Here is a 25,064-nt window from a genome sequence, read left to right as displayed (position 1 = left end):
TCCACTCAAGTATCATATTAAGGTACAATTAAGTAAAAATAAACTTTCGAACTGAAATTTTATTGTTAGGAAAATGTTCTAAAAAGCATTTCCAAATATTAATATGCTTGCAACACCGAACAGGGACATTTTATTTTCACACAGAACAGTAGCCCTACATGTATATGTTCCATTACATGAGCATGAGATTAAGTATGCATATTTCAGTATGGGGCCTTAAGTTACAAATGTCTGAAACAACAGTTACAAATGTTTGAAATAACAGTTACAAATGTCTGAAATAACAGTTGAAATATATCAAATACATGTAAGTATGTACATGAAAATACATGTAAATTGAAACAGTGTGACAAAAGGCACATAGCATAACAGAGGTTTACTCTTTCAGGAAAAAAAAAAGCCACTGTAAGTGTTCTGGAGATCACAAAATAGAATTCTGATGTACATGTACACAGTTGTACTTGATGTATTTATTACATCAGATGAGGAAATGGTGCAACCACTTACATGAACTAGTACTTTAAGTCTTCCATCTTTTTGCATGTTTGCATGGTGTTTATTCAAGCACATTCTGAAGGCATTATTCCCTGTACACTCATAAAAATTATACTTTTTTTGAAGCCCTGAAATTGGCAAATCCAGCCAATGTAGTTTTATCTCCAAAATCAAGTTCAAAACTTGCACTGAAAGTTGCTCTTTCATATGTGAAAAGGTTGAGGAATTAGAGCATTCAAAAGGTTATTGTATTTTAAGAAGACAGGTTTGTTTATTTATTTAGTACACAATACAAAATGATGATATACAAAATACATGTAAACTTAGGTGTAAGCCAATTCACACTAATGCCAACACTGCTAATAAGCCTGCTACTTCATCATTAATTTATTACAACTAAGCCATCCACACTCTTAATGAGACTATATTTAAACATGTCTTACAATACTTTGGCAATGTGCCATGCTCAAGTACATAATACAGAGACTACATGTATGTACTAAAAAGAATGTGTTTTCTTTGGAAACATTCAAATACCTAGTCAATTATCAAACTTGTGTAATTCCTTTTAGTAAATATCAACACAGACTATGACAATTTCTACTCCTTTTAATATTCCACACAATCTTAAAATGAAATCTCAACACATACTTGTATTCTTATTTATAACAGCAGTATAAAATGTGCATGTACCACTGACTTAAGTAGGAGAAACTCACACTTGGGGAATGGTTGAGTTGTGTTGGCACCAGAGTATCTATACTGTCAGACTCTGACAACCGGTTAAAAGACTGGGGGTGAGCTGAAATGACAAAACAACATCAGTTTACATGGACATTTAATAACATATGCCAGGCAAGTGAAAAACTGGAACAGAAGGCCATTGAAACAATGGGCCATTAATACATACACGGGATGTTCTTGTCATTGTTTCTTTCCATGACCTTTCTGTTGCCTGCCATTTTTAAAAGAGAGCACACAATAAGGGGCTGAGAAGAATTTGTGTGACACCGTTTACACACAGGTACAAATGTACAGTACACAAATCTCATAATTTGTAACAGAATGCACAATGTGCATAAACATTGCACACACATTACATGTACATTTGGTTAAATTGGTGTTAACACAAGAACACTCTGATCATTCGGTCTAAAGCAATCAGACAAAGCTGAAAGAAGATGCATGTGCACAGTTGCCCTGGGCACTGCCACATGGCATTTACAAGTACATGTAGGTCAAAAAATTAAGTATATACATACTACCCAAACACCAATGGAGCTTTACATGCATGTTAAGCTTCACTGACATCTGTCTATAACAGTTTATTTAATAAAAAGTTATCAAAAAAAGATATGGAATTGCATTTTTATGGAAATTCACAAGTTAAACTGTGTTACATCAGGAAGCGTGTGTAATGTAAGCGTCAAATTGCTTTGTTTGCACAGGGACACCACGGTGAAAACATTTGAACAAGCCATGGTGCTCAGTGTTTAATGCTTTATTATAGTAAGTTGACTTGCATACATATCTACTCCTGTTAACTCGTGAATATACATCTCATTGAAGTAAGTATGGAGATATGTATATGATAATGTAAATAGTGTGTTAGTGTTGTCCCATACACAAACACATCAAAGTCAATGATCTATTCTATTTTGCCGATTAGTCTTATTATCCATTCAAAACCTGTAAATTAATCCTCATCTATTCATCATACATATTCAACACTTACATGTACATGGTGATATGAATTTGTTTAATTAAATGAAGAGGTCACTGAACCGTGTAAAATATCCAGGACTGGTGTCTGTCTTATTACACCACATGAATAATATCAATTTAAATTGGTGCAGTAGGCCTACCACAGATGATAAATTTATAGGATAAGTACACCAGCAGGTCAATTTATTTGTGTACATGACTATATAAAGATAATAGCTCATATGATGACTACATGTAAATGTCTAGCTGTTACACACCAACAGATATAAAAAAAAAATCCCTTTAACTGTGCATTAGGCAACTGTTGGACGAGTTTTTCATGCAATACATGTGTAACAAATTAAGACAGGGTCATGTTTGTTACACTTACATTACATCGCAACATTTTTCTTCAATCCTTGTTATATACAATTGTACAGGACAGATATTAGGCCAACTGTCATAAGATGCTACGTTTACAATCACAAAAATGTACTACTGCAAACTAAACCACTATTTAAATAAAAGCTAAAACTGGATCCAGTGTTAAGAGTTACCTTTAAAATCACCAAGAATGTCTGGGAGCCTAATATACAAAGTCGAGAGTCAACATCACAAACCATATTCACTTTTACGTCCTGCATTTAAACTTCCTAGCAATAGCAACATTAAAATATGTTTTCCTAGTAGTTGAGTCTGAAATTATTTCCAATGTTTGGTTCTTTGTACTATTTTCTTGACTTGGTTTCAACACATTACTGTTTTGATCACATTTACCCTTCTATAATGCGTAAACATGTAACATAACAGGAACAAACCAGATGTACAGTGTACATGTATGACGAAGAGGTCCAGGGCAGAAGGAGCCTTGTATGAACATGTACTGACTGATGTACTTCCTGTAACTACCAACTACAATGTCAACAACTGCCAACTCCACTCTGTCTGCTTTTATTATCTGAAAGAACATGTGTGCAGCTTACACTCTGAACAACTGCATATCCAGCACACACACTGTCACACTTGAAGGTTAAACTGGTCTTATATTTTTATCACAGGCAATAATCCAAGAATAATGTAACAGTTGTCACTCAACTTCAAAGAGACCTTCTGCAGGCATAATCACGCATACATGTACATGTATCGTAATCATTCCTATCTCAAGGGCTAAACATAACAGTAAATTGGAAAACACAGACAGGCAACATGCACCAATATCACCAGGTGCTGAACCACTGGAAAAATGGTTATGAAATTGGATCAAGCACTCCAATACCATTATCATGCAATCTCCTCAATTACATAAAGGTGGATTTCAAATCTCAAGTCAATTCTAATGAGTTCAAACTTGGATTCATGCGGAACTTCACCAGTTATGTCATACTCCTTCATGCTAATCAGTAAAATGGAACAGAAGTTACATGTACAGGTAACAGCGCACAAGAACGGAGTCACACCAGGACATGACACAGGTGTGACACTAATCCAAAGAGACAAATGCATTCAAAGTACATCACATCATAATGCTGATTGCCATTCCTCTGTGGCCATGTTTAAAGCAGCATCAAACAACTTGGGACCTTAAGTCCACATGGTATATATATACACACAGGTAGTGCAATATGATATTCCAAAATGGGGATGTTTATAAATTACTTTATGGACCAAAATTAAGAATTTCAGAATGAATTTTGATCATTATATCACCCTTATTGTAAAATATATACATGTATACGTATATGTATGAATTTTATGAATCAAAATGCTTTATTAACACTGAGACAAAGCGATAAATTATTCATCTACATAATGTCAAACAAATGTTGAATGATTGAACACCGATAAAGAACTACATACATGTATAATGCTAAAGAGGAGCATTATTTCAAAAACAAAGTTAGCAGTACATGTAGGTAGTTAAAAATTGAAATGATTAATGGCGAACTGATGCAGATCATCTGATGATTATAAATTCTGAAGGATTCAAGCACTGGTCACTTGATCATTACAAATGCTGAGTCAGTACAAGTGAGAGTGCATTCAGCGGAGCTCCTGGAAAGGGGAGAGATTAATAGACATTTCAAAACGGTTAGGTGTTAACACACTCCAGGTGAGGTGAGGGTTAGAAAGCAGTCCTGTAGAGAACTCACTGCTGTCCTCTGATGATTGTGACCTAAACCACCCCGGTTTTAGCTGCACAGGGGAGGAGGGGCCAGTCAGGAACCCTGTGAAGTAATTGGTCGACGGATATATACATGAGCTAGTTTTACTAATAGAGGTGTTCAGTTGGTCATCGGAGAAAAAAGCCAGCATATTACAGACTTAAATTTACCACAAACTGTAATGGAAAATATAGTAAACCATGTCACAATCATTTAGTTTTAATAAAGGACTCATGAAATGTAACTGTTTAATAGTGATATTCAATACTTAAGATAATACAGAAATTAAAACAAGTTCAGCACAGTTATTTCTTATTACTGGAGTAAACGTATTTCCTATGTTGTAATTTACAATGTCCATTTCTGCATATTTTCCATCAGCTCTCAAGATTTTTAAAAAAGTGACATCAGAGGTGAATTGTGTTCACTATAGAAACAAGCCAAAATTTTGGATCAGGCAGGACCATTCATGCCTTTTGCTGGATGGACAGAAGTACATATGTACATTAAATCAATCAATACTGTTTGAACGGAACACTCTCTGTTTTATGATCGATCTCACACTGGAAGAAAACTCTTAAACCAGAAGTAAGACAGACCCCACTGAGTGAATGTACTTGAAATGTGTCCGATATCCTCCAGCAAGTCCAACTCAGACCATGCATAACAGGTTATTATGGCACTCAACATTGCAGTACATCTGTCACAATAGCAGCCAAGTGATCTTGTCTGTTTATACAATGAGATAATATATAAGAAAAGTTAACTGTAAAACCTATCCTTAACACACAAAAATGTATATGTCATTAGTTATATTTATCATTGTAATTTTTTCCTATTATTTCATCGTTGACTTGATGTACATGTAGATGGCAAACAAAATATGACTACCTGATAAAGACTCACCTGCATGTATTTCTGATATCTGTTGTACACCAGAGCAAAATTCTTCAAAATTTATTTTCCCCTTCCCTTCTGGATCTAAAATTTGTACGATTCCAACTATTTCCTGAAAAGACACAGAATACACAAAAGTTACTCTAAATAATAATAGAAGTGCTTTAAACTAAGTACCAAAGCTTTTCATTTTCAAGTCATTCACTACTACAGCATCTGCCTGATATATGTCAAAAAATAATGTTGTCTAATTTCTATTATAAACAAAGTACACATATTTACTATGGATGTAACAAAGGCACTCTGTTAGTCAGTGTATGCATACATACATTGTACAGTGCATGTTACACTACAAATGGATGAAATTGACTTTAAGAATATGTAATATGTGTGTGTGTGTGTGTGTGTGTATGCATAGGATATAATAATTCTAATATTTTAAAACACAAAAATACCTTATGGATAACATATCATTCAGGAAATGAAAAATAATCATGAAACAAACAAAAACTGACAAAATAGCCATACCATACATGTATAACATCATCTAATGACAACACATGTAGTACAAAGAGGAATGGAAAACAAAACTGGTTTTTTCTCTTCAAATATACATGTATGTAATAAGGAAAGGTGAGCTGATAAGTTCACAACGACTAGGTATGTACACATGTCCTATTAAAACCATGATAATATCCTGTTCACAAAACCACAAAATGATCTCGGAAAATTACTTTTTTGTCAGGATACATACATGTACTTGCTTTACTGTGGACTAGTGTATGCACTTCCTTTTCTCAACATGTACACAAATGATGTTCAAAGATATTCTTGTTCATAAGCTCAACATCAAATACGCAAAACTGTACAAATGTTTTACATCTACTTTACAACATTACAACAATGCAGTACAGCATTTATATACAATTTAACTACGAAGAAGTATATGGATATATGCATCTAAAGTGAAATATGGCAAACAAATTAATTCAACTGTTCTTGATGTACCTCCTGTCACTTTAACCATGCATGAAATTGCAAACCTACAGGTACCAATTGTTTTTCTTTGCACTTCAATAACGTGGACAGTACATGTATTATTAAATTACAATAATGTACAATTGTAAAGCTTATACATTCACCAAGAAATATTTTCATTGATTTAAGAAACTGTGAAAACTTTTAAGTTAAGAGATTGATGATCACATCATAGGGATACATGTACTTGTTTGACACCTGTCCTAGATGCATGCAATAATAAAAAAGACACATGTATATTCAGCATTCTATGATTTAAATGCACTACCGGTACATGTATTACAATGTATTTACACATGATCTGTCAAATAAATGAAATCAGATAACCTGAAATTATGATGCATGCTACCAGTATACATGTAGCTATACATTTGCAAGATGACATTACAGATTCAACTTACCACTATACCTGTTCACATGTCATGGGCACAGATATATCGCTCTGAACACACCTGAAACTTATTTCCCAGCTAAATTATGGTTGTTATGTGTAGAAAACAAGCGTTGTGTGAAATTTATCTTGGCAATGCCTATGGCTCTCAGCTTATTGTGCACACACATGTGAACTTTTGACTTTCCTCCCTCTTTTTGATACATAGGATCAATACCCTAACATAACATCCACATCAGTAAATTACACCCTTTAGCACTAGCTACCGAAATGGTAGAAGCTACGAGAACACTGAAACAAGCTGGAACAATCATTGTTTACTTGTCTCCATTAAAAAGGATACAATAATGGAAAAAGAATATTAACACACCCAGTATCTACTCTAGGCTTCTAGCATGTACATGTGTAAGTACACGTACTTTCTCCGCATGCAGTCTGGCTTTGGATGATGGTGAAGCATGCAAGTTGGCCCTTTCATCACCTCCTGCTTTGAGCCTAATTTTACGTAATTATTACCTGATGTTGGTTTCATATCAATTAATTTGACATTTGCATGCTGTGGAAAGGGCACAGGATGCATATCTGCTTATATGAGTCACTGTTCACTCTACTTGAACAACCGAGGGGAAAAAACAAACAGAAACAAATGGCACGATATGTCGATTGTTTGTTGCTTACATTAGAATTTGAGCAAATCATAAAATAAAGCTGACTAGCCAACTTACAGTGAAAGAATGTAGACAATTTTTCTTATGCAAATTCCCTCAGATGTCATTCAAAAATTGCTCCACTTCACAACCACAACTCTGTGCACCAAGGGGCTAGGTTTGAATTAACAATGAAGTAAAGGCTGGACATTGGATTTATGTGCTTTTCACAAAGTGTTGTGCTCAGACACAACATCGTGTAAATTGCATAAGATGACAAGGAGACATACAGTAAAATTCAGCATGTATCAGGACATCAAACAACATCAGACAAAGTACCCAATTGATAACACGTCATGATGTGCTATGACATATGTTGCAGGTACAACATTGGGCCATACTTTAAAAATACCCCAAAAATTTGTTGGGGTAAAACAACATAATCAGCAAAAAAAAAAAATAGGTTTGGCTGGTCATTAGGGATTTTTTTCTTTGGCTTATGCAAGAGACAGGGATACTGAAGAATTTAACATTGAAATAAGAAAAGAAATTGCATCAATATACAAATGTAACAATTAGCTCAGTAAACAAACCCTGCTATTATATATAGGCACTGTCATTATACTAGTACTTTTTGGCAAAAGTGCCCCTTGAGCTTATTATATTACAAGCACATGTAATTTGGCAGAAGGTTGAATTGTTCATCTTTTAAGGCATAAGGTAACAAGATGACAGAACCATTCCTGAGCAAGATTCATCCATCAACAATAATTCATACAGATGATACTACTGCAGAATACAAGATAGATTTACTTGATTGTGGCATATTAATTAACACTTGAATCATATGGTAGCAGCCAGATTGCTTTGAGGAATCAGGATACTGTGCATAAAGAATCGTCACACTTTTACCCTCTCTGACTCAAATTTCCGTTATATAACTGCCTAATATGTAATTCACAATTGTGTCTAGAAGACTTTTCACTAGTTATCTTAGTAAGTATCTACTTTAAATCCATACAGGGTGTTGTGGGCCATTGATGTCCCTGCCAAACAGAAGGCAAAGGGTGTCAAAAAGTGGAAACAAAATCCACAAAACATCTTTCCAGTTCCCTAGTCTGGCATACTTTACATGTATATGTAGCATACACAGTTTTCATCATCTCCATTTTATGAGGATAGTTTTAAAAAGGTAAAGTGAAAGCTTCATGTCTAAGCATTTGCCCCATGTACTAATCTATTAAGGCCTAAAAGGCTTGAGTGTTTAAGATTCTTTATTATATATGACTCAGCTATTGAGATATGGGTACATATCAAGATGATGATCTTAAAACCAGACAACCTGCTTTGTGTAAATTTTTTCTTGTCTTGGTTGATTTTTGTTTTTAAGAAGCCAAACCCAGAATATTTACCTATGACTACAAAAGTGAAACTCTTCTGTCGCTGTATATGTTGATGTGCGTATTTGTACATCATATCAGCTCTCTACATGACACCCACAATGGCTTAACCTTTCCCTGCCAAACTTCTTCACAAACCTTTTATTGTTTTGTCTGGTTTATTTATAAATATCACAACGCATCTGTCAAATCAGATAGGAATCTCACCAGGCAAGAGCAAGGAAGGCATAGATTACATGTGCTGATGTTTAAATGTCACACTTGACTTATTTTTATACCAAGCTCTGCATCATAATTTATACCGTAAAGTATATTATATGTACATTCACATTATCTCCATATATTTACATAATCATGGGGTACTATATTTGTAGTTTCATGCAACTTTAGTAAGTCTTGCAAATACTTGTGTGCTAATGTGACGACTAAAAGAATTCCTAAAAACAATGAGGTACTGTATGAGTAATTACTTGATTTACGCAAGACTCCTAATAGAATATTTAGAAATATGGTCAAATTTGGGTTAGAAATGGAAAATGTCCTCATATGACAATTACATGTTTTCTGTCCGTAGCAGTGTTTCTTGTGTTAAATAATACTGCTGATAAATAAAGCTTCAAATCTCACAAAAATGATGAGGCTTATAGGCCTGGGATCAATTTCATGAAGCCATTTTTAACTTTGAAATACAATCTTAGAGCTTATTTTTGGGCTTATCAATATTATCTTCATACAAATGTTTCCTAAGTTCAACTTTCAGTACCAAGAACCCAGCAGTGTGAAGACGTTTTAAATTTTGACTTAAGTCAGAAATGGTTTTGTGGAATCGGCCCCAGGTTACACATATTGTATATATCTCAAAAATAAGTGCGTAGCTAAATGCCAAATGTCCTCAAAAAAATTTGTGTGCAACTACTGAGGTGATATCATTATGACACAGCTGAACACAAACACAAGTCAGTATGAGGTAAAAACCGAAATTATACAAACAAAGTGAGACTTACAGCATTATGTACTGAGATGCATGTATTTATATCATACAATTATTGGTACAATGTATGCATAAATTTTACTTAGACATACAAAGTATTCTAATATTGAAAGTGGGAATAAGTTTTCATTGAAAACTTCCCTGTTTGGATACTGCTTTACAGAGTAATGACAACATGCGCTTGTACTCTGCATGCATTTGTATTCCCCCATATCCATATTAATAAAACCTAGTCAGGGTCTGATCTGGGACAATTTTGAAAGGTCCCACAGATAGATTTAGTGCGTTACTAATTTAGACACCCAAACAAGCAATAATATTAACAAATTATATCACAAAATAACTGTTTTCTTTCTGTGTTGAAATATATTGCCTCAGAGATGAGAATAGATACATGTACACTAATGAGTACCACATCCCCACCCATACCCCAAAACCCCAATGCAGTTTGATACGAACAGCACACTGCAAATGCTGCAATGTTTTTAATATAAGATTATCCCATAAACATATAATTTAAATGCATGTACATGCTTTCATAACAGTACCATAATGATAAATATGCAATGAAAAATAAAGCCCATTCCGAGTCTGCCATATACTGTACCTGTTCTGAAATATCTCTCTTCTGGCAGACATATTATGAAATAATGTCGTTGTTAGTCTGTCAGACATGTTACCTTCTTAAATTTGTAACATTTTGAGAGATCCGTCCCATGATCAATACTTGTGTACTTATCAACACACCAGGTAAATCCCTGTCATGAGTCATCCGCCCATCATACAAACCACGATGTTACTGACCTCTTTTTTTATGAAGCCACAGTTAGCTTGAATTAAAATTAAAGGCAACCCAATCATTATATCCAAATTGAAAGGTACACATTCCACTTCATCTCAATGATACCCCTTTTCCATGTACTTGGAGGCCCATGAATGTCAAATATTACGGGCCAGGTGTTAAAATGACAGGTGTGTTATCATTAATAACACCTACCTCGCCCCCAAAATCTCCGAAATGTTCCTTCACTTGGTTCTTGAAATGATCCACAGTAATATATCCTTCGTTATGCTCGTCACAAAGATCGAAAACAGTTCTCAATCTTTCTGTATAGTCCGGATCTGTGGTCTTCCATAATATTTCATTTAGAAAGTCTATAACAACCAAGGGTTGCCTACTCAAGTTGGAGAGACAGACGACAAAACCCTACCGATGAAAATGTAAACCTGCTGTTGGCTCACTACCGACAGAGACACCTACTTCCGTTTCTGTCAACCAGCGAGAAAAAGTAGTCCGTCAATCACCGGTAGTAAACAGAAGTCATCGCTTTTGCATCGAATTACTCGAAAATATGCCTGTCCATTAAATTAGTTTAAAATCTTAGGTATTGAAGATTAAAAACGTTCGAAGTTTAATAGGAGAAGCCCATTTGTGCACCCCCCTAAATATTTACCTGTAATTAGGGGCAGGTAACTGCGGAAATAAACCTTGGGGCGATAAGTTTATTACGCCGTAAATGTCATAATAATCACACCATACCCTATGTTTATTACAGCCATAAACAGCTATTCCTTGATAATCATTTATGTATGACATATTAGGAATATGGTACTGTGCATATAAATACCAGTGGGCTTACTGACAAATCATAATATAGGCGCAGTGCTGGTACAGGTACAAAAATGTAGGCTTAAACCATAGCCGGTGATTCACGCCTGGAAATGTCAAAGACACCTTATAACGCTCATTGTAGCCACAATTAGTCAAGCGTTAAATTAGATCTGCATAGAAATAAAAAGTGTTTTTGATTAGCCTATAGCTAGAAGACATAAATCTAAAGTCGTTCTAATAAACATTTTACATTTCAAAAAAATATACGCTGACAATAAATTATTCCAACTTTCCAAAGTGTTCTTAAATGCGGCTAATGTAATAGTCATAGGCCTACCGGTATATCATTTATTGCGTTATATATACTGTAGTCTTTAAATATGTTGTCATAGGCATATTACATTATGTCAAGATATATAGGCCTGCCCACAATAAATTTTTCAAACTTCCCAAAAGTGTCCAGGGAGGCTAATGTAATAGTCGCATATTATTCAGAACGTTGTTTTGATCCATAAGCTTGCATGAAGAGTTAATATCAAATGCTGATATACCACTACGTACATTCCTTTATTGTTCTTAGGCTTTTGCTTGTTTACTGTTTTGAATACTGGCCTTATGTTCAATAAGATTTTAAATCTTAATATACAATATATGGCCTTATTTAGTTACAAATGTTTGAATTATTATCGTTACCGGTATATAATGCATTGTGTAGGTCTGTAAGTTCGAAAAGAAAAAATGGCCTCATGCATTGTAAATATAGTTGTATATGTCTACAATGTAGACATTCATGAAGCCTTGAATCAGAAAACAAACATGATAGTAGTGCCAGTTATAAATCTGCATGTTCAGCGATTGGAAGGTCAATGGCTAGAATTCTAAACCACTTAAACAGAACTGTGTGTACATGTATATAGTTTACAGTTTACCTTGGTGGACGCCTTTCCGTGCATAACATTACACAACGTATACAGATATACGTTTAACCATCGAGTGCCGGAATATAATCCATGCATGCTGTCACATGGTGTACAAAGCTATTGGAATATATATACATATACCGTCGTCATATTCATGCGAATAATTCTTGAGCATGGCGTTAAACACCAATGAGTTAAATAAATATGTATAATACTGTATTGTAAGCCTGTACGGCATAAATAGTTTGGTCTTTTCTGTGTCTTTGTCTGTGGTCAAATGGCATAGCCTATAACAGTGCAAAATAAAGTGAACTGAGCTAAATTGGATTCAATTTTATTCTTATGGTAAAGCAGAATCAAATTCTCACAATCTGAATTACAGAATTAAAAATACAGATTGTGTAGGTCCTATATAAATGCCGACAAACCTTATATATGGGTACCGGTATAGGTGTTTGGGCATGTATATACTCTCCAACTGGAGACATGCATTTACTACATATCTGATCTGTATATAAACTACCTCGATGTATTTCGGGAACATATATGCTTCTATTGTTAGATAACTTTGACCCTCGCTGACCGAGTGCTATGTAGAATACGTAAGGCCAATATAACCCTGATCTACTTGATGAGGTTAATTGCGTGCCCCAGCATAGGTGCATGCAGATATATTGGTTCTGGTACCATATGGTATATATGCGTTAGGAGCTAGGTTTATCGGGAGCTCAAAAAATTAACAACACACCTATGTACTAGCAATCAAACATCCGAAAATAAAGATGTATATGCATGATACGCTGAAAACTTTAATTATAAGAATTGGTTATACAAAGGCTTCTTTGACGCAGTCGATTAGCGCAATATTAATTAAGAGTGATTAAGGAAGGGCATATACACGATCCAAAACATAGTCCGTGGCACGACAGCTGTACCAAAACAACTCAGTAGTATTTATGGAGACGTGAGCTAACCCGCGCTGGACGAGCAAACTGATGGATTCCGGCTATATGCAACGGTGACCACTGAGTTCAGCGATTCAAACCTGACCCCAGTCGTATTCTTCAGATACATGAATACAAGTAAATGATAATTAAGGCACAACAAATGTGTGCTGAGAACTTCCTGCAGATAGTCCACATATATACAGGTATTACTTAGTCCTGTGCCTGATTTCACAAAGCGTCGTAAGATTCAATCATGCTTGATGGGTATCAGCGGCCAAATTAACATTTAATCGAGGATTATCGATATCGATAAATCATTTAACGATATTGATAAATCATTTAAATGATTTATCAATATCGATAATTCTCGATTAAATTTTAATTTGGCCCCTCATAATTTGCTATCTCATAGACGGGTCTATTCGGACTACAGTGGGCGAGCTCAAATTCCTTGGCCTTATCATTCAACTACAAACTTTCGTGACACGTTCATATTAATTTCTTGTGCAAGAAGGTGTCTAAAATATTGGAGTGGCAAAACATGTGAGACAGTATGTTAACAAGAGGACATTATCAATACATTACTCTTCTTTAATGTTTCTCTACTTCTCAACTATGGCCATGCTCTTTGAGGAAGTACACACTACGATCACTTACAGCCAGCTGTTCAGCTTCAAAAACGTGTCATGGAAGTCATTTTCGCACAGACTAGATCATATACTTCCCATCTCTTTAAGTCCCTGAAGATCATCCCTTTGACGAAATTAAATCGTTATGCTTCTCTTCTGATTGCCCATAAAACTATGCAACACCCATATCTTTTACCTCATCCATCTTTACAGTTTTTCACTCTACAATCTACCACTCATAGCTATCGCAATCATAAGAGCGCCAAAGGGAATGGAATAAACTCCCTTATTATATTAAAAACATTGAATTTATATATCATTATTTAAATCCGCTCATCAATAATATTTGCCAGCAGGTTAACTTTTGTACACACGCATTGATCTCCACAATTGCTTTTGTCTTCCATTCCTCTAATTTGTCTGCTTATGCAAACATTTCTTGATTTTCTTTTCTTTTCTCTAGTTTTTTGTCTTTGTCTGTTTCTTTAATAGAAAAATAATATCTTATAATGTAACACCTTGATTATTTGTATGAAATTTTCCATGTTTCTATATTTTGGGATAGAACAAGTCTGAATGACTTTAATCTCGCCGTTATCCGTCTTTCTGTAATGAATATATATCTGTTATATATTATTATATATTATTTGTATGGTGAATAAATCAATCAATCAATCAATCAATCAGTAAATTGCTGGAATCGGTAGTTTTTTTGCTAAGCCCAAGCAAAACACTTTAGTTTATTAAAAGTTACTTGAAATCGGGACCTGGTGCCTTTAAACTGTTATATTTTAGTTGTCTTTTAAATTGTCATTGTACAATTTACTTCATACACTATGTTCTGAAATTCCGCTGGCTTGTGCATGTATTATGCTAACTACATTTATTTACATATATTGATGGAGGCAACTGACTGAAGTATGTCTAGGTGGTTGCAGCCTGCATGGCTGATCCAAGTACTAAAAACTGGAGATAACTCTAGTACATCGATTTGTGTTAATGAATGAATACTATATTGGAACAAAGTGTGCATAAAAATGAATTTGTTATTTTCTTTTACCGACTACAAATAATTTGATCTTTGAGTGTTCGAACACATATATGACATTAATTTATTTAAATTTGTATAGTGGTAGGGCATGGACATTATAAATTCCTAATATGGAATTCAGTTAAGAAAAGAATAAAAACTTCAGATGATGGTTTCTTGCAGTACTTTAGTAAAGTTGTCTGTGGTGGGATGAGCAGGCCTACCGCGACGCTAACAGTTTAATCTCTGTTGGCAGACTTCATCAACTTTTATGTTTACGATTCAAGGGGAGTAAATTGAGCAAACCTTTATAATTCTCGTACAATGAGAGTGATCTCCCCTACAGTAATTGTGTGTAGCAACAACTGGCCACCTAAAAAGATATTCCCCACCTTATGTGCAGGTGTATTCAAATTCCACTTTTGGAAATTTTCAGGAACCTAACGCATTCAAACTTTGAAACTTTCAAAAAATGTATGTTTTAATTGTATGTTACGCCTTCGTGCATTTACGGTTTTTACGGATACGTATTATTCAACAACGATTCTTCTGAATACAATGTACACATCATGTTTACAAATGCGCAATCTACATTGGAGCTACTGTTAGAGTGATGTCCCCTGATTTGGTATTCCGTCTCCCAATACGCGGCGCTGTGTTCCTGTGCCAGACGAAAACAGACGATAGACAGACAAACAAGTTTCATTAGCGAGGATCTCTCGATTTGACATTGAATCATTTTAATGCAAAGAGGGTCAAACGTAAGATATTTCGTCTTTGGTTGTAGCCATCAGGATGGAAGATGAATCAGAGATTTTGTTTCATGGAATAACAGAGGTTTGTGAAGCTGAAAGTCAACAAGTCTACTCTGTTTTAGGTACCGGTATCATTGTCATATACTGTAGTAGGAATATCTGCTTGAGGCTGAGTCCGTTGAGCTTGCTCAAACTGAGGCGAATTTACAGTAACTTGAGTAAGCTTCATGTATTAATTTTATTCTCATACCTAGATAACTTTAATCTCATAACAACTGTAAAAACTTGCACATAATATTAATGTTTTAGAAATGATTGACTCGAGTTTACACAGTTGACAGTGTTTAAGTTAATATCTTTTCTATTAACAAGATCTTAACTTCTGTTCAATTTGTAGGTTCTACAAGCTATTTTATTGTGTGATTCCCAATCTAAATATTCCCATAATGGTAGATACATCAAAGTTTATATCTCTAGTGTAGATGATGAAATTGAAGACAGGCTTCAACTATACAGCATTAAAGGTAATATAATAACCCAATACTGAAAAGAATAGTTTTGCTCACTATGAAACTCACTTACGGAATATTTCTGATTTTTAGCCTGTTCTGTCTACAGGTAAGGAGATAAGGGGTTGGTCACTGCTCAATAAGAAACAAAAAAAAAAGTTATTGTAATGTTATTAGCTTCATGTGAACAAACTGGGACGGAAAAATAAAAAAAACAACATATAATTCACGTAATTCATATTATCCCAGTATAAAGATGCAAAAATTAATGTACATGTACATCTAGTGTTAATGTAGGTAAAATTTCATCTTTTTATTAAAAAATAAATTGTATTGTATGAAAATTTGATTCCCTTTAATTTTAACATAACTAGTGCCTATTTATTAACTGATAAGAGGAAAAAAAATATGTGCTGACAGACCCATACTTTTGTATAATTTCATTCCAGCAAAACATTAATCATCTGATCAGTTTCTAGCTTGTTTCTCTTTATAGTTACTGGTAACAGAGGCTTGGATTTTAAGGAACTTACAGAAGGTATTTGTTATTAAAAATCATTTGCTCTCTGGCTTTAATGATGCTAATCTTGATTTCTTATGTCATTTTGTTATATACCTTTCAATGAAGTCATCTTGATGTACATGTAGTTGCTTTGATTTCACCAGCAATATTTAATAATCATTATTAAACATGAGTTTTAGCTGTTGTATTTGTTTATGGCTGAAAAAGCCTAAATATATTGCAAGTTCAGTTTGGCTTATTAACAAACAATGTTAGCTACTATATGTTTTGTGAAATTATTTTTATAGGATACTTCAAAAACCTGACCGCTGTTATAAAGGAGAATCAGAAACAGTTTGGTGATGGTTGTTTGTGTGTTGTGAGCCAAGTTGGCAGCCATAATAGGACAAAGGAGATGTTCCAAGTTCATGAAAGTGGCAATTTACAGTGTTTTGAATCTAAAGTGCTACCAACGAAACCTTCAGCTTACTTGAAGATTTGCTTTCAAGTATGTGAATGCATTTTAAAATGATATATGAAAATGTTTACTTTAAGAGACAGTAAGAGAAATTTTTACGAGTTGGTAAGGCCCATTGCAAACTGTTCCAGATTTACTTTTAATTTTTACAATGAAAAATACTTATACTCTTAAGTTCTTTGACATTGTTGTCTAAAAATAATGGGTTTCTACCAAGAATAATGTGTTATGCAGTATAGTGGAATTTTAATTTTTGAAATAAGCATGTTTACTTAACTTTCAAAATATTTCTGTTTTATTTTTATCATTCTTCCCAAAGGAAGAAGTATCCAACAGGATATGATAATTCTTTATTGCTCTTCAACAGGTTGTGCAAGGAAAAGAACAAATGGCTAGAGAGTGCCAAAAGCTTCATTCTTTTCTTCTCAGAGTAAAAATGTTCAATCCACAGGTAGGGTTAACTATAGTGAATTTATTGCATTTTATTGAAGCAAAACTCAGTCTCAAACTGTTAACTGCAACAACAGGTCATCATCACATAGCACAGTGTATGAATGTTAACCATTGTGTATGATCTGTAATAAGGTCACGTTTCAATGGTCTGTTTGCTGTTACAACTCACAAGGCTACAATAAGTAACTGACATCCAACTGTATTTTGATTGTTTCAGGACAACATTTCATTTCATCTACATCTATTTGGTATATACTGTGATCATACTGATATTTGGTAAGTGATATGAGTAATGGAGGACAAAGAGTTTGGTATGTTCCATGTGCTTTATGGGGAAATGTTTTAAATGTACTTTCGAATAGTTTGTTAATTTCAAATATATAGCCAGTCAGGGATGTTTTTATGAGCTACGGTGTAATGTTGTTTTGTATGTATGTATGTATGCTGGGGGTTTAATGTGATACTTAACAATTTTTCAGTTATATGATGGCAAGGAGTCATTCGGTGTGTTTACATATATAGTGTCTTCTTGTGGCAGGGCGAGTCCATGCCGCCAAAGTGCTGCTGCCATTGCCGAAGACACCAGACATGACACCCACCCAGTCACATTATACTGACACCGGGGCAACCAGCCATGTTTGCTTTCTCTAACCCCTGAGTACTGAGCGCCAAGCAAGCAGCAGCAAGTACCATTTTAAAAGTCTTTGGTATAACCTGAACGAGGTTTGATCACAGGGCTTCCCAACTTCGAGGAAGGCACAGTGTTCATTTGTAACACCATTACTGTTGTCTTGGAACTGAATGAAAACATATATGTTCATAGAATGAGTATAAAGTTTGGACTATTTTGTTGTTTTTTCCTACATCAGTAACAATGTATCCCACCAGGTATCGTCAGAGTTATACTGTTCATCTTTCAGTCAATATTATCAGTAACATTACCCTAGTAACTATCAGTTGCAGATTGCTGAGTTATAATCTACCAGCAGTCAGTAATTCATGAGAACTAATGCCACAAACATGATTATATAGCAATGCATTATGGGACAGCTCACAAAATATCACAGTTATGGATTGTTGATAGATCTAGATATCTCACATTGCAGCCCAGTCAGAGTTAGTATAGATTGTATGATCCATAAGCAGCTCACCAACATTGGTATCATGATCATCTTAGCTGGAAATGGTTGATGGAAAGCCTATCCATCATCTTTAGTACAACTGATTGTTAGATAACAATCCCTCAGAAGAAATGTACAAGGTTAATGGGCAGCCCACGAACATAGTAGCTAAGCACTGTTCATGGACACCACATCTAACAGCAAACCCAGTATTGTGGGTGGTTATTATGAAGCCCATCCAGTGAAAACATTCAGTGATTTCTAATGCTGGAAGGTAGCGCACCCAGCATTATTATGGCTGTGGATGGTTGACAGGCAAGGGACTTCATATCTGTTGTCTATTGGTGGACAGCTCACTCACAGTTATTTTTAAAGGGGATTATAATTATTGATTGATGGTCCATTTGGCATTATTATTGCATTGGTGTTATCCCATAAATCATTGTTTTAAAAATGGTTTCTTTGCATGCTTCTTAGCTTTTAGTTGCATATGTAGCTATGGGTTGTTTAATCAATACCATATGTTTATGGCTTAGTCAAATCTTAGCAAATTAAATATTTTTGTTGAGCAAAACTGGATTGTTATCAGACAGTGAGATTAAAAAGCTTTCCTTTATTCCAGGTCAAGTTCCAGAAATTCTAATTATTTCCATAGGAAACCATAATTTGCAATGCATGTAGTATGACAACAATCTCGCATTTATCTATATCTATACACTTTACCGCATGGTGTGCATCATCTGCGGGTGCTACAGTATTGGTGTCAAATAATTTATTTATAAAGTGTTTCAAAATGTAAATGAATTACACTTCTAGGAAGACTGGAGTTTCGCTTTCGTCCGTTGTCTAAACCTTTCGACTTCCCAGCCACTCTTTTGATTATTCCGTCCATTCAACTGCATGGCAGTTCAGTCATACATCTAAGGTAATTTTAAACATATCCGCTGTATGAAACAAGGAATAATTGCCTAACACTTAAAGATATATGCTGGTGCAAACTTTGGCGGCGATCAACACAAAAATGCCTTTAGGCCTTGCTAGCTCACGAGAGCCGCCGTAATGCTGTCGCGAGAATACGATTACTGTCATATCGATATTTGAACGCGATCACTACCTTTTGCCTGTGTTAATTTTGGGTTTATTAGTTCTGATAAATCTCTCAGCACATGAGCGTTTACTCATGTGAGACCTCCTGGTGTGAGCGTTGTGTTTCCTACGCGAAGAGGATTACCACAGTCTCTCCATTTGGATTCAGCCCTGACTTTTTCGGAAATTAATTTTAGACTTAACATTTCTGATAAATATTATGCAGAGTGACTAGTATTTGTCACGTGCTTCCAAGCATACAGCATGCGCACGCGGCTGTGCTGGCTAACTGAACAGTGTCATTGTTGTCCACGGCTTCTCAGCACATGAAGGTTTACATTTCATTTCCCTTTAAAGCCAAGAAATCGGCTGTGAAATTTTAAAAGTGGGTAAGGTCTAGTTCGCAGAAGCTATAAGGTTTTGGGTAAGGTCTAGTTCGCAGAGGCTATCCATAATAAAATATGTATATGGGAAAAGAGCCTTCCGCGTTACGACAAAACACTCACATGTCATCGACAATAGTCTAATGAATTAAATTCCCCGAAGGCTTCATGGCCTTCTTGACAATTTTTTAAAATCGCCGACGGCGTCGTGGTCTTCTTGACAATTTTTTCTCATTCCGTGGCATATCCGAGTGGTAATTCCATAATATCTCGCTTTTTGAGTCCTACTAACAAATCTTACCACGTCGTCATATAACACGTGCAGCTATTGACAAAAAAATCTTTTTTGAAAGCATTTAGCGTATCATACGTGACCATACAATAAGCTTTCAAAACAACATCGTTGTCTATTTTTTTGTTCCATGGATTGGAATACTTAAACAACGTTCTTGTTATTTTTTAAATCTTAAGTGACTAGTGTGAAGAGGGGCGTGGAGCCATTGTTATGTCAAAAATGGATTGTAGCTTAACGTGTAGGCCGTTGCAGTGTATCGGTTTCTGTTGTGACTTCGTACTGTCATTAATATGACGTCATCATGATTACATGGGAAAGGAACATTTAACGTCAATAAAATAACGTCAAGGTCCCCCGCTGCCATGCGTGTGACAGGTCTCCATTTAGGTCAATCGGATAGACGGCATCACGCGGTGAGTAGCTCAACACAGACCTTATTTTCGAGTTCGATTGAGATTTTCTGAGGAAATATCCGATAAAGGTCAGGGTCAGTGGTGGGGCGCGTAAATGTTTTAGCTTGCGGACAGACCATGTATTAAGTGGATTTGGGAGTAAGTATTGCGTAACCACTCAGCATTGCCGATGGGGTAGCTGAATACAGATACGTCATAAAAGGTTGCACACACCGTCGGGGCTAAGGATCAGTAAATATAATCCATTCTTAGACCGCGTTTTCAAGCTGCATTTCCCCCTTAGCTCTGTAGGGCCATGATTACGTATACTATCACAGCCGTGTCTTATTCCGTAAGATTAACTTGCACACCTCTGTACTTTCCTTGCTGGCTTCAGTATACCACTGCTGGGCACCTAATAATTTGTCTGTACTTAGCCACAGTCGTCTCAGCCATAAATTCCAAATAGGTGTTCTCATGTGTCATCACTAGCAAGTCCACACAGGCAGGAAATTATAGTGGAAACTGGATAAATTTCAACTCCAACCGCCATGTTCCAACACATACGCCTCACAGCCCACACAAGGGAAATAACTACTGACAGTTCTAGCATTTTTTGTACTTGTTTTATCTTTTCTTCAGTTTTATTTCATTTATTTGAGAAATCTCTTTAGTGATCACTGTTCATTATGGCTTCCCTCTAGGTCATTACTAGTGAATTAGCCATATGTGTGAAAAAGTCAGTCTTGTGTAATTGTAGTAGCAGTGATAATTGTATTCATGATTCCCCGCACTGCGAGTAGTATGTTTTCAAACATGGCCGTTTGAATTTATCCTGTTTCCACTATAGTTTCATGCTTGTGTGCTGTTACCAGTGATGACATATGGGAACACCTGTCTGGAATTGATAGCTCAGACGACTCACTACGGACAGATACATTTTTTGGTGCCCAGCAGTAGTATAATGAAGCCAGCAAGGGAAATACAGAGGTGTTCAAGGTAAGCTTATGGAACAAGACAGGGCTGTGATAGTATACGTAATCACTGCCCTACCGAGCTGTCCATGTTATATTTCACCCCACGAGCTACTTGCCGCTGCGGCGTACGACCATTTTGTACCAATAAAACTGACCGTAATGTAAGGGGAAAATTCTTGAATGTGACAACAAATAACAATGAAATAAATAAGTAAATCACCCCAAAATTTTGAATTTAATACTGTCATTACTGTAATTGTTCACACGACATAAAGCATTAAGTCCTCTTTTTTTTTATCCCCATATAGTTCAGATGTGGAATATTTGACAGATCCTGTCTGCGAGAAGGAGATGCCACCTGCTCTTGTCATCACACCATCATATTTTTTAAGGTGATCTTTGAAGTTGTACATGTCAGTAGCCCAGTATGATGAGTTATATAATTTAATACCTCCCCCCAACACACCAAAAAAAAAAAAACAGAAAGGAAGAAAGAAAAATTGTATATTTCCAATACTAGTTTTCAGTTATATGCTTGAAACATTGAAAATAAAATGAAAGAAGTACACTTCAACTATTGTTCTAATACAGTGTAAATGTTTTTCGAGATACATACATTAGACTTTTAAAACCATTAACATTAGGGTGTGTATGAATTCCGTTTCCAGAGTGGCACATATAGTGAAGTATTTGGCTGATACTAATGCGTAAATCATTTGTTGTGCATCATGTTGATATCAGGAATAAAGAAGTTCCATGTTCCCCTGTACATGTGAAGCATGGTGTCTGTGTACCACTGAAGCATCTAGCCCAAACAGATTTTGCCTCACCAAAACTGCAGGCCACAGCTATTTTGGTGCCCCACAGACAGCGGGCTCAGGACCAAAGCCATGGATTCATCAACATATCCTTTCCTAAACCGCCCCTTCCTTTAAAAGCATTGCACCCTTTGATTCTTAGGTAGAGCATTACTCAAAGAGCTCTTCATTCTTGATCTTTACAGTTTACATCTTGTCTTGATGCTAGAAGTACAGATATCACACCATGTATTTGTTTGCGCAGTTTTCTTGCATGGAAATATGTCTCTGGATGAAAATCTGTGTGCACATTACATGAAAGTTTAGCGCGGTTTCCTCGGCCAAGAACCGCCGTCCTATAAGTGTGTAATTAATAAGTAAATAAATAGTAAATAAATAATCAAAAATTTTATTATCCCGTCATTTATTTTTATCATGATTGCGGTCTAGCAGAATTTCATACCGTATATGTAACAACATGTTGGTAAAGATGTGGGACATCTGATCTGCTCTTTTCAGCTAATATACATGTAATTCTAACATGTATACACAGTTTCTCTTTTCTCACATGGTTAATCCATTTATAGAAAAACGTATTTACATCTTTACATTTCTGAGAGAGAAATGTATTTTTTGGCCTTCAGCACAAGTGATATTTATCTGCTTTAAAAATTGGAAAAATCATACGAAACGCGTTCTGGTCAGTGATTGTTGGCCTTGACTGTTTGAACCTGATGTTTACCTATTCAGGATATATCCCTGTTGGCAGTACATCAATACCCTCCTGGAAGCCTGATGTTGTGGGAGACATTTTCCACTCTTGTGAATGTCAAAACTGTGAAAATCCGGGTTAGTTGTAGACTGTTCACATCTTTGTGGTTAGACTCAGTAGGGTTTAGCCGAAGAGACGTGCAGGTTGTAAGTCGACCCAGATATTGCTTAATAATCAGCATTGTTCTGTTGGTCAAATGTGTTGCTGAACTGATTGCTATAGAACCCGTCTCAATATACATGTGTTTTGAAAAAGCTGTCTGAACATATGTTCATAGTCTTTACCTAATGGCCTCATCTAAACCTATGACCCGACTGGATACCAGAAACAAGCTGTACCTTGTTTATTCATATGTGCATGGACAAAATTCTGTTCTAATTTCATTGTAAAATTTGGAAACTATAATGTAATGTTTATTCATTAAAATTTATAATATGGTTAACTAATTTCGGCAACCTAGGATATTAAAATTTGTCATCTTTTAAGTGTCGACATGTAGAAAACTTCACCCTATATGGCGGTATATGGCAGCCCGAATAATGTTTGTAAAGATTAGCAACAACTTGGTTTCCATGTTTGTTTCAAGTTAGGTAAATTCAAGCTGAGTGCTTTGTTGGAAAATATGCATAACAAGTTCACTGGAATAAGATGACGTAATTTCTGAGAATTATAGAATTGACCAAAGAAGTTACAGCATATCTGAGATGGAAATTGTAGTCAAACAACCTTTATTAGCTTTCATTTTTTTTATTTTTCCAGGTCCATTCCAGTCTCCAATACAGCTTCATGTAGTTTGCACAGAACACAACTTCATCATGCAGCGCAACTCATACGTGATATACGTTGTCTTGGATATAAAGAATGATGAACACATATCCCAAGAAAGCATAAACAAACTATGTGAGCCAAAAATTGTTCTGAGTTATGAGGTAGATTATACATGGTTTCAACGTTTCTGGGAAACTCACGTCATTATTAATCTGTGGTAATATTGTGGACGTGGTTTTGCATTTTTTACTTGTAGGTTAATCGGATAAACGTTCAAAAATTCAAATACTTCCACTCCTTCAGTTATTATGAAATGATCTTGGCAAGTCGTGGAGTTTGGGATGTTTATGTTTTTTTACCATTAAGGATTAATTTAGTGTCTATATTTAAGTATTTGTCGTAATTACAAAGATTGTAACCAGTTTAAACAGTATATGTCTGATAGGGCATCTGAGAAAACCAAAAATTGATTTTAAATCCACTCAAAATATATTTACTGCCATAGCCGATCTTCAGCCCGCCGCCTAGTAGGGCTCAGAGGTGACGTCACAGCTGACCAAGCCAAGGCTGGCCGGGCTATAGAGCATCATATTTGCATGAAAACGGTCATTTTCGAGATGGATTCTAGCTATGCAGATAGAAATCTACATGTATCAAATGAGCCATTAGTGGACGACTATGCAGTTTCGATTTATGATATCGCATGACATCCCTGGCCAGATTTCAAGTTCTGGGTTAGGACGATGAATTTGACCTTTGTTTAGGCATTTCCAGCTGAAGGGGCAATACGGATTGGTATAATATACATGTATGTAACTATAAAATTATCAAGTGATTTTAAATATCATTTTGTTCAAGTTAATACACCTTGTCTTCGTACCTCAAATTGACAATATATACTAGGGTATCTAAT

General features: G+C 35.4%; 2 protein-coding genes across 3 annotated transcripts in view; one reads left to right on the top strand and one right to left on the bottom strand.

Annotated features, from left to right (window-relative positions):
• The window catches only part of LOC135482271 (rab11 family-interacting protein 4B-like), a 35,703-nt gene extending 21,665 nt beyond the window's left edge, over positions 1 to 14,038 (bottom strand). The window contains exons 1-5 of the mRNA XM_064762174.1: positions 14,030 to 14,038; positions 10,723 to 10,932; positions 5,268 to 5,370; positions 4,350 to 4,424; positions 1,215 to 1,297 (exon numbers count right to left, since the gene is read on the bottom strand). Coding sequence (XP_064618244.1) covers positions 1,215 to 1,297; positions 4,350 to 4,424; positions 5,268 to 5,370; positions 10,723 to 10,932; positions 14,030 to 14,038 — 480 coding nt within the window. The remainder of the gene's footprint in view (positions 1 to 1,214; positions 1,298 to 4,349; positions 4,425 to 5,267; positions 5,371 to 10,722; positions 10,933 to 14,029) is intronic.
• A 1,540-nt stretch (positions 14,039 to 15,578) lies between these two features.
• LOC135478108 (uncharacterized) lies at positions 15,579 to 24,375 on the top strand. 2 transcript variants are annotated; one of them, XM_064758382.1, is made up of 9 exons: positions 15,579 to 15,700; positions 16,016 to 16,665; positions 16,938 to 17,137; positions 17,475 to 17,558; positions 17,778 to 17,836; positions 22,123 to 22,206; positions 22,556 to 22,718; positions 23,343 to 23,460; positions 24,143 to 24,375. In XM_064758382.1, the coding sequence occupies exons 3-9, from the start codon at positions 17,045 to 17,047 to the stop codon at positions 24,370 to 24,372; spliced, it is 831 nt and encodes a 276-aa protein (XP_064614452.1). In that variant the 5' UTR covers positions 15,579 to 15,700; positions 16,016 to 16,665; positions 16,938 to 17,044; the 3' UTR covers positions 24,373 to 24,375. The 2 variants fall into 2 exon arrangements, with proteins under 2 accessions (XP_064614452.1, XP_064614460.1); XM_064758390.1 differs by having other exon boundaries at positions 15,585 to 15,740.
• Positions 24,376 to 25,064: the final 689 nt, after the last annotated feature.

This window comes from Liolophura sinensis, chromosome 1 (genome assembly GCF_032854445.1).
Source record: "Liolophura sinensis isolate JHLJ2023 chromosome 1, CUHK_Ljap_v2, whole genome shotgun sequence".
In the NCBI taxonomy this organism is placed as follows: Eukaryota; Metazoa; Mollusca; class Polyplacophora; order Chitonida; family Chitonidae; genus Liolophura; species Liolophura sinensis.
This window is presented reverse-complemented; position numbering and strand designations above follow the sequence as displayed.

Coding starts and splice junctions, on each gene's coding strand:
- LOC135478108 (XM_064758382.1), top strand. CDS start 17,045: ATGTTCCAAGTTCATGAAAGTGGCAATTTACAGTGTTTTGAATCTAAA. Junction 17,138..17,474: donor ACTTGAAGATTTGCTTTCAA/GTATGTGAATGC, acceptor GCTCTTCAACAG/GTTGTGCAAGGAAAAGAACA. Junction 22,719..23,342: donor AAAGCCATGGATTCATCAAC/ATATCCTTTCCT, acceptor GACTGTTTGAAC/CTGATGTTTACCTATTCAGG.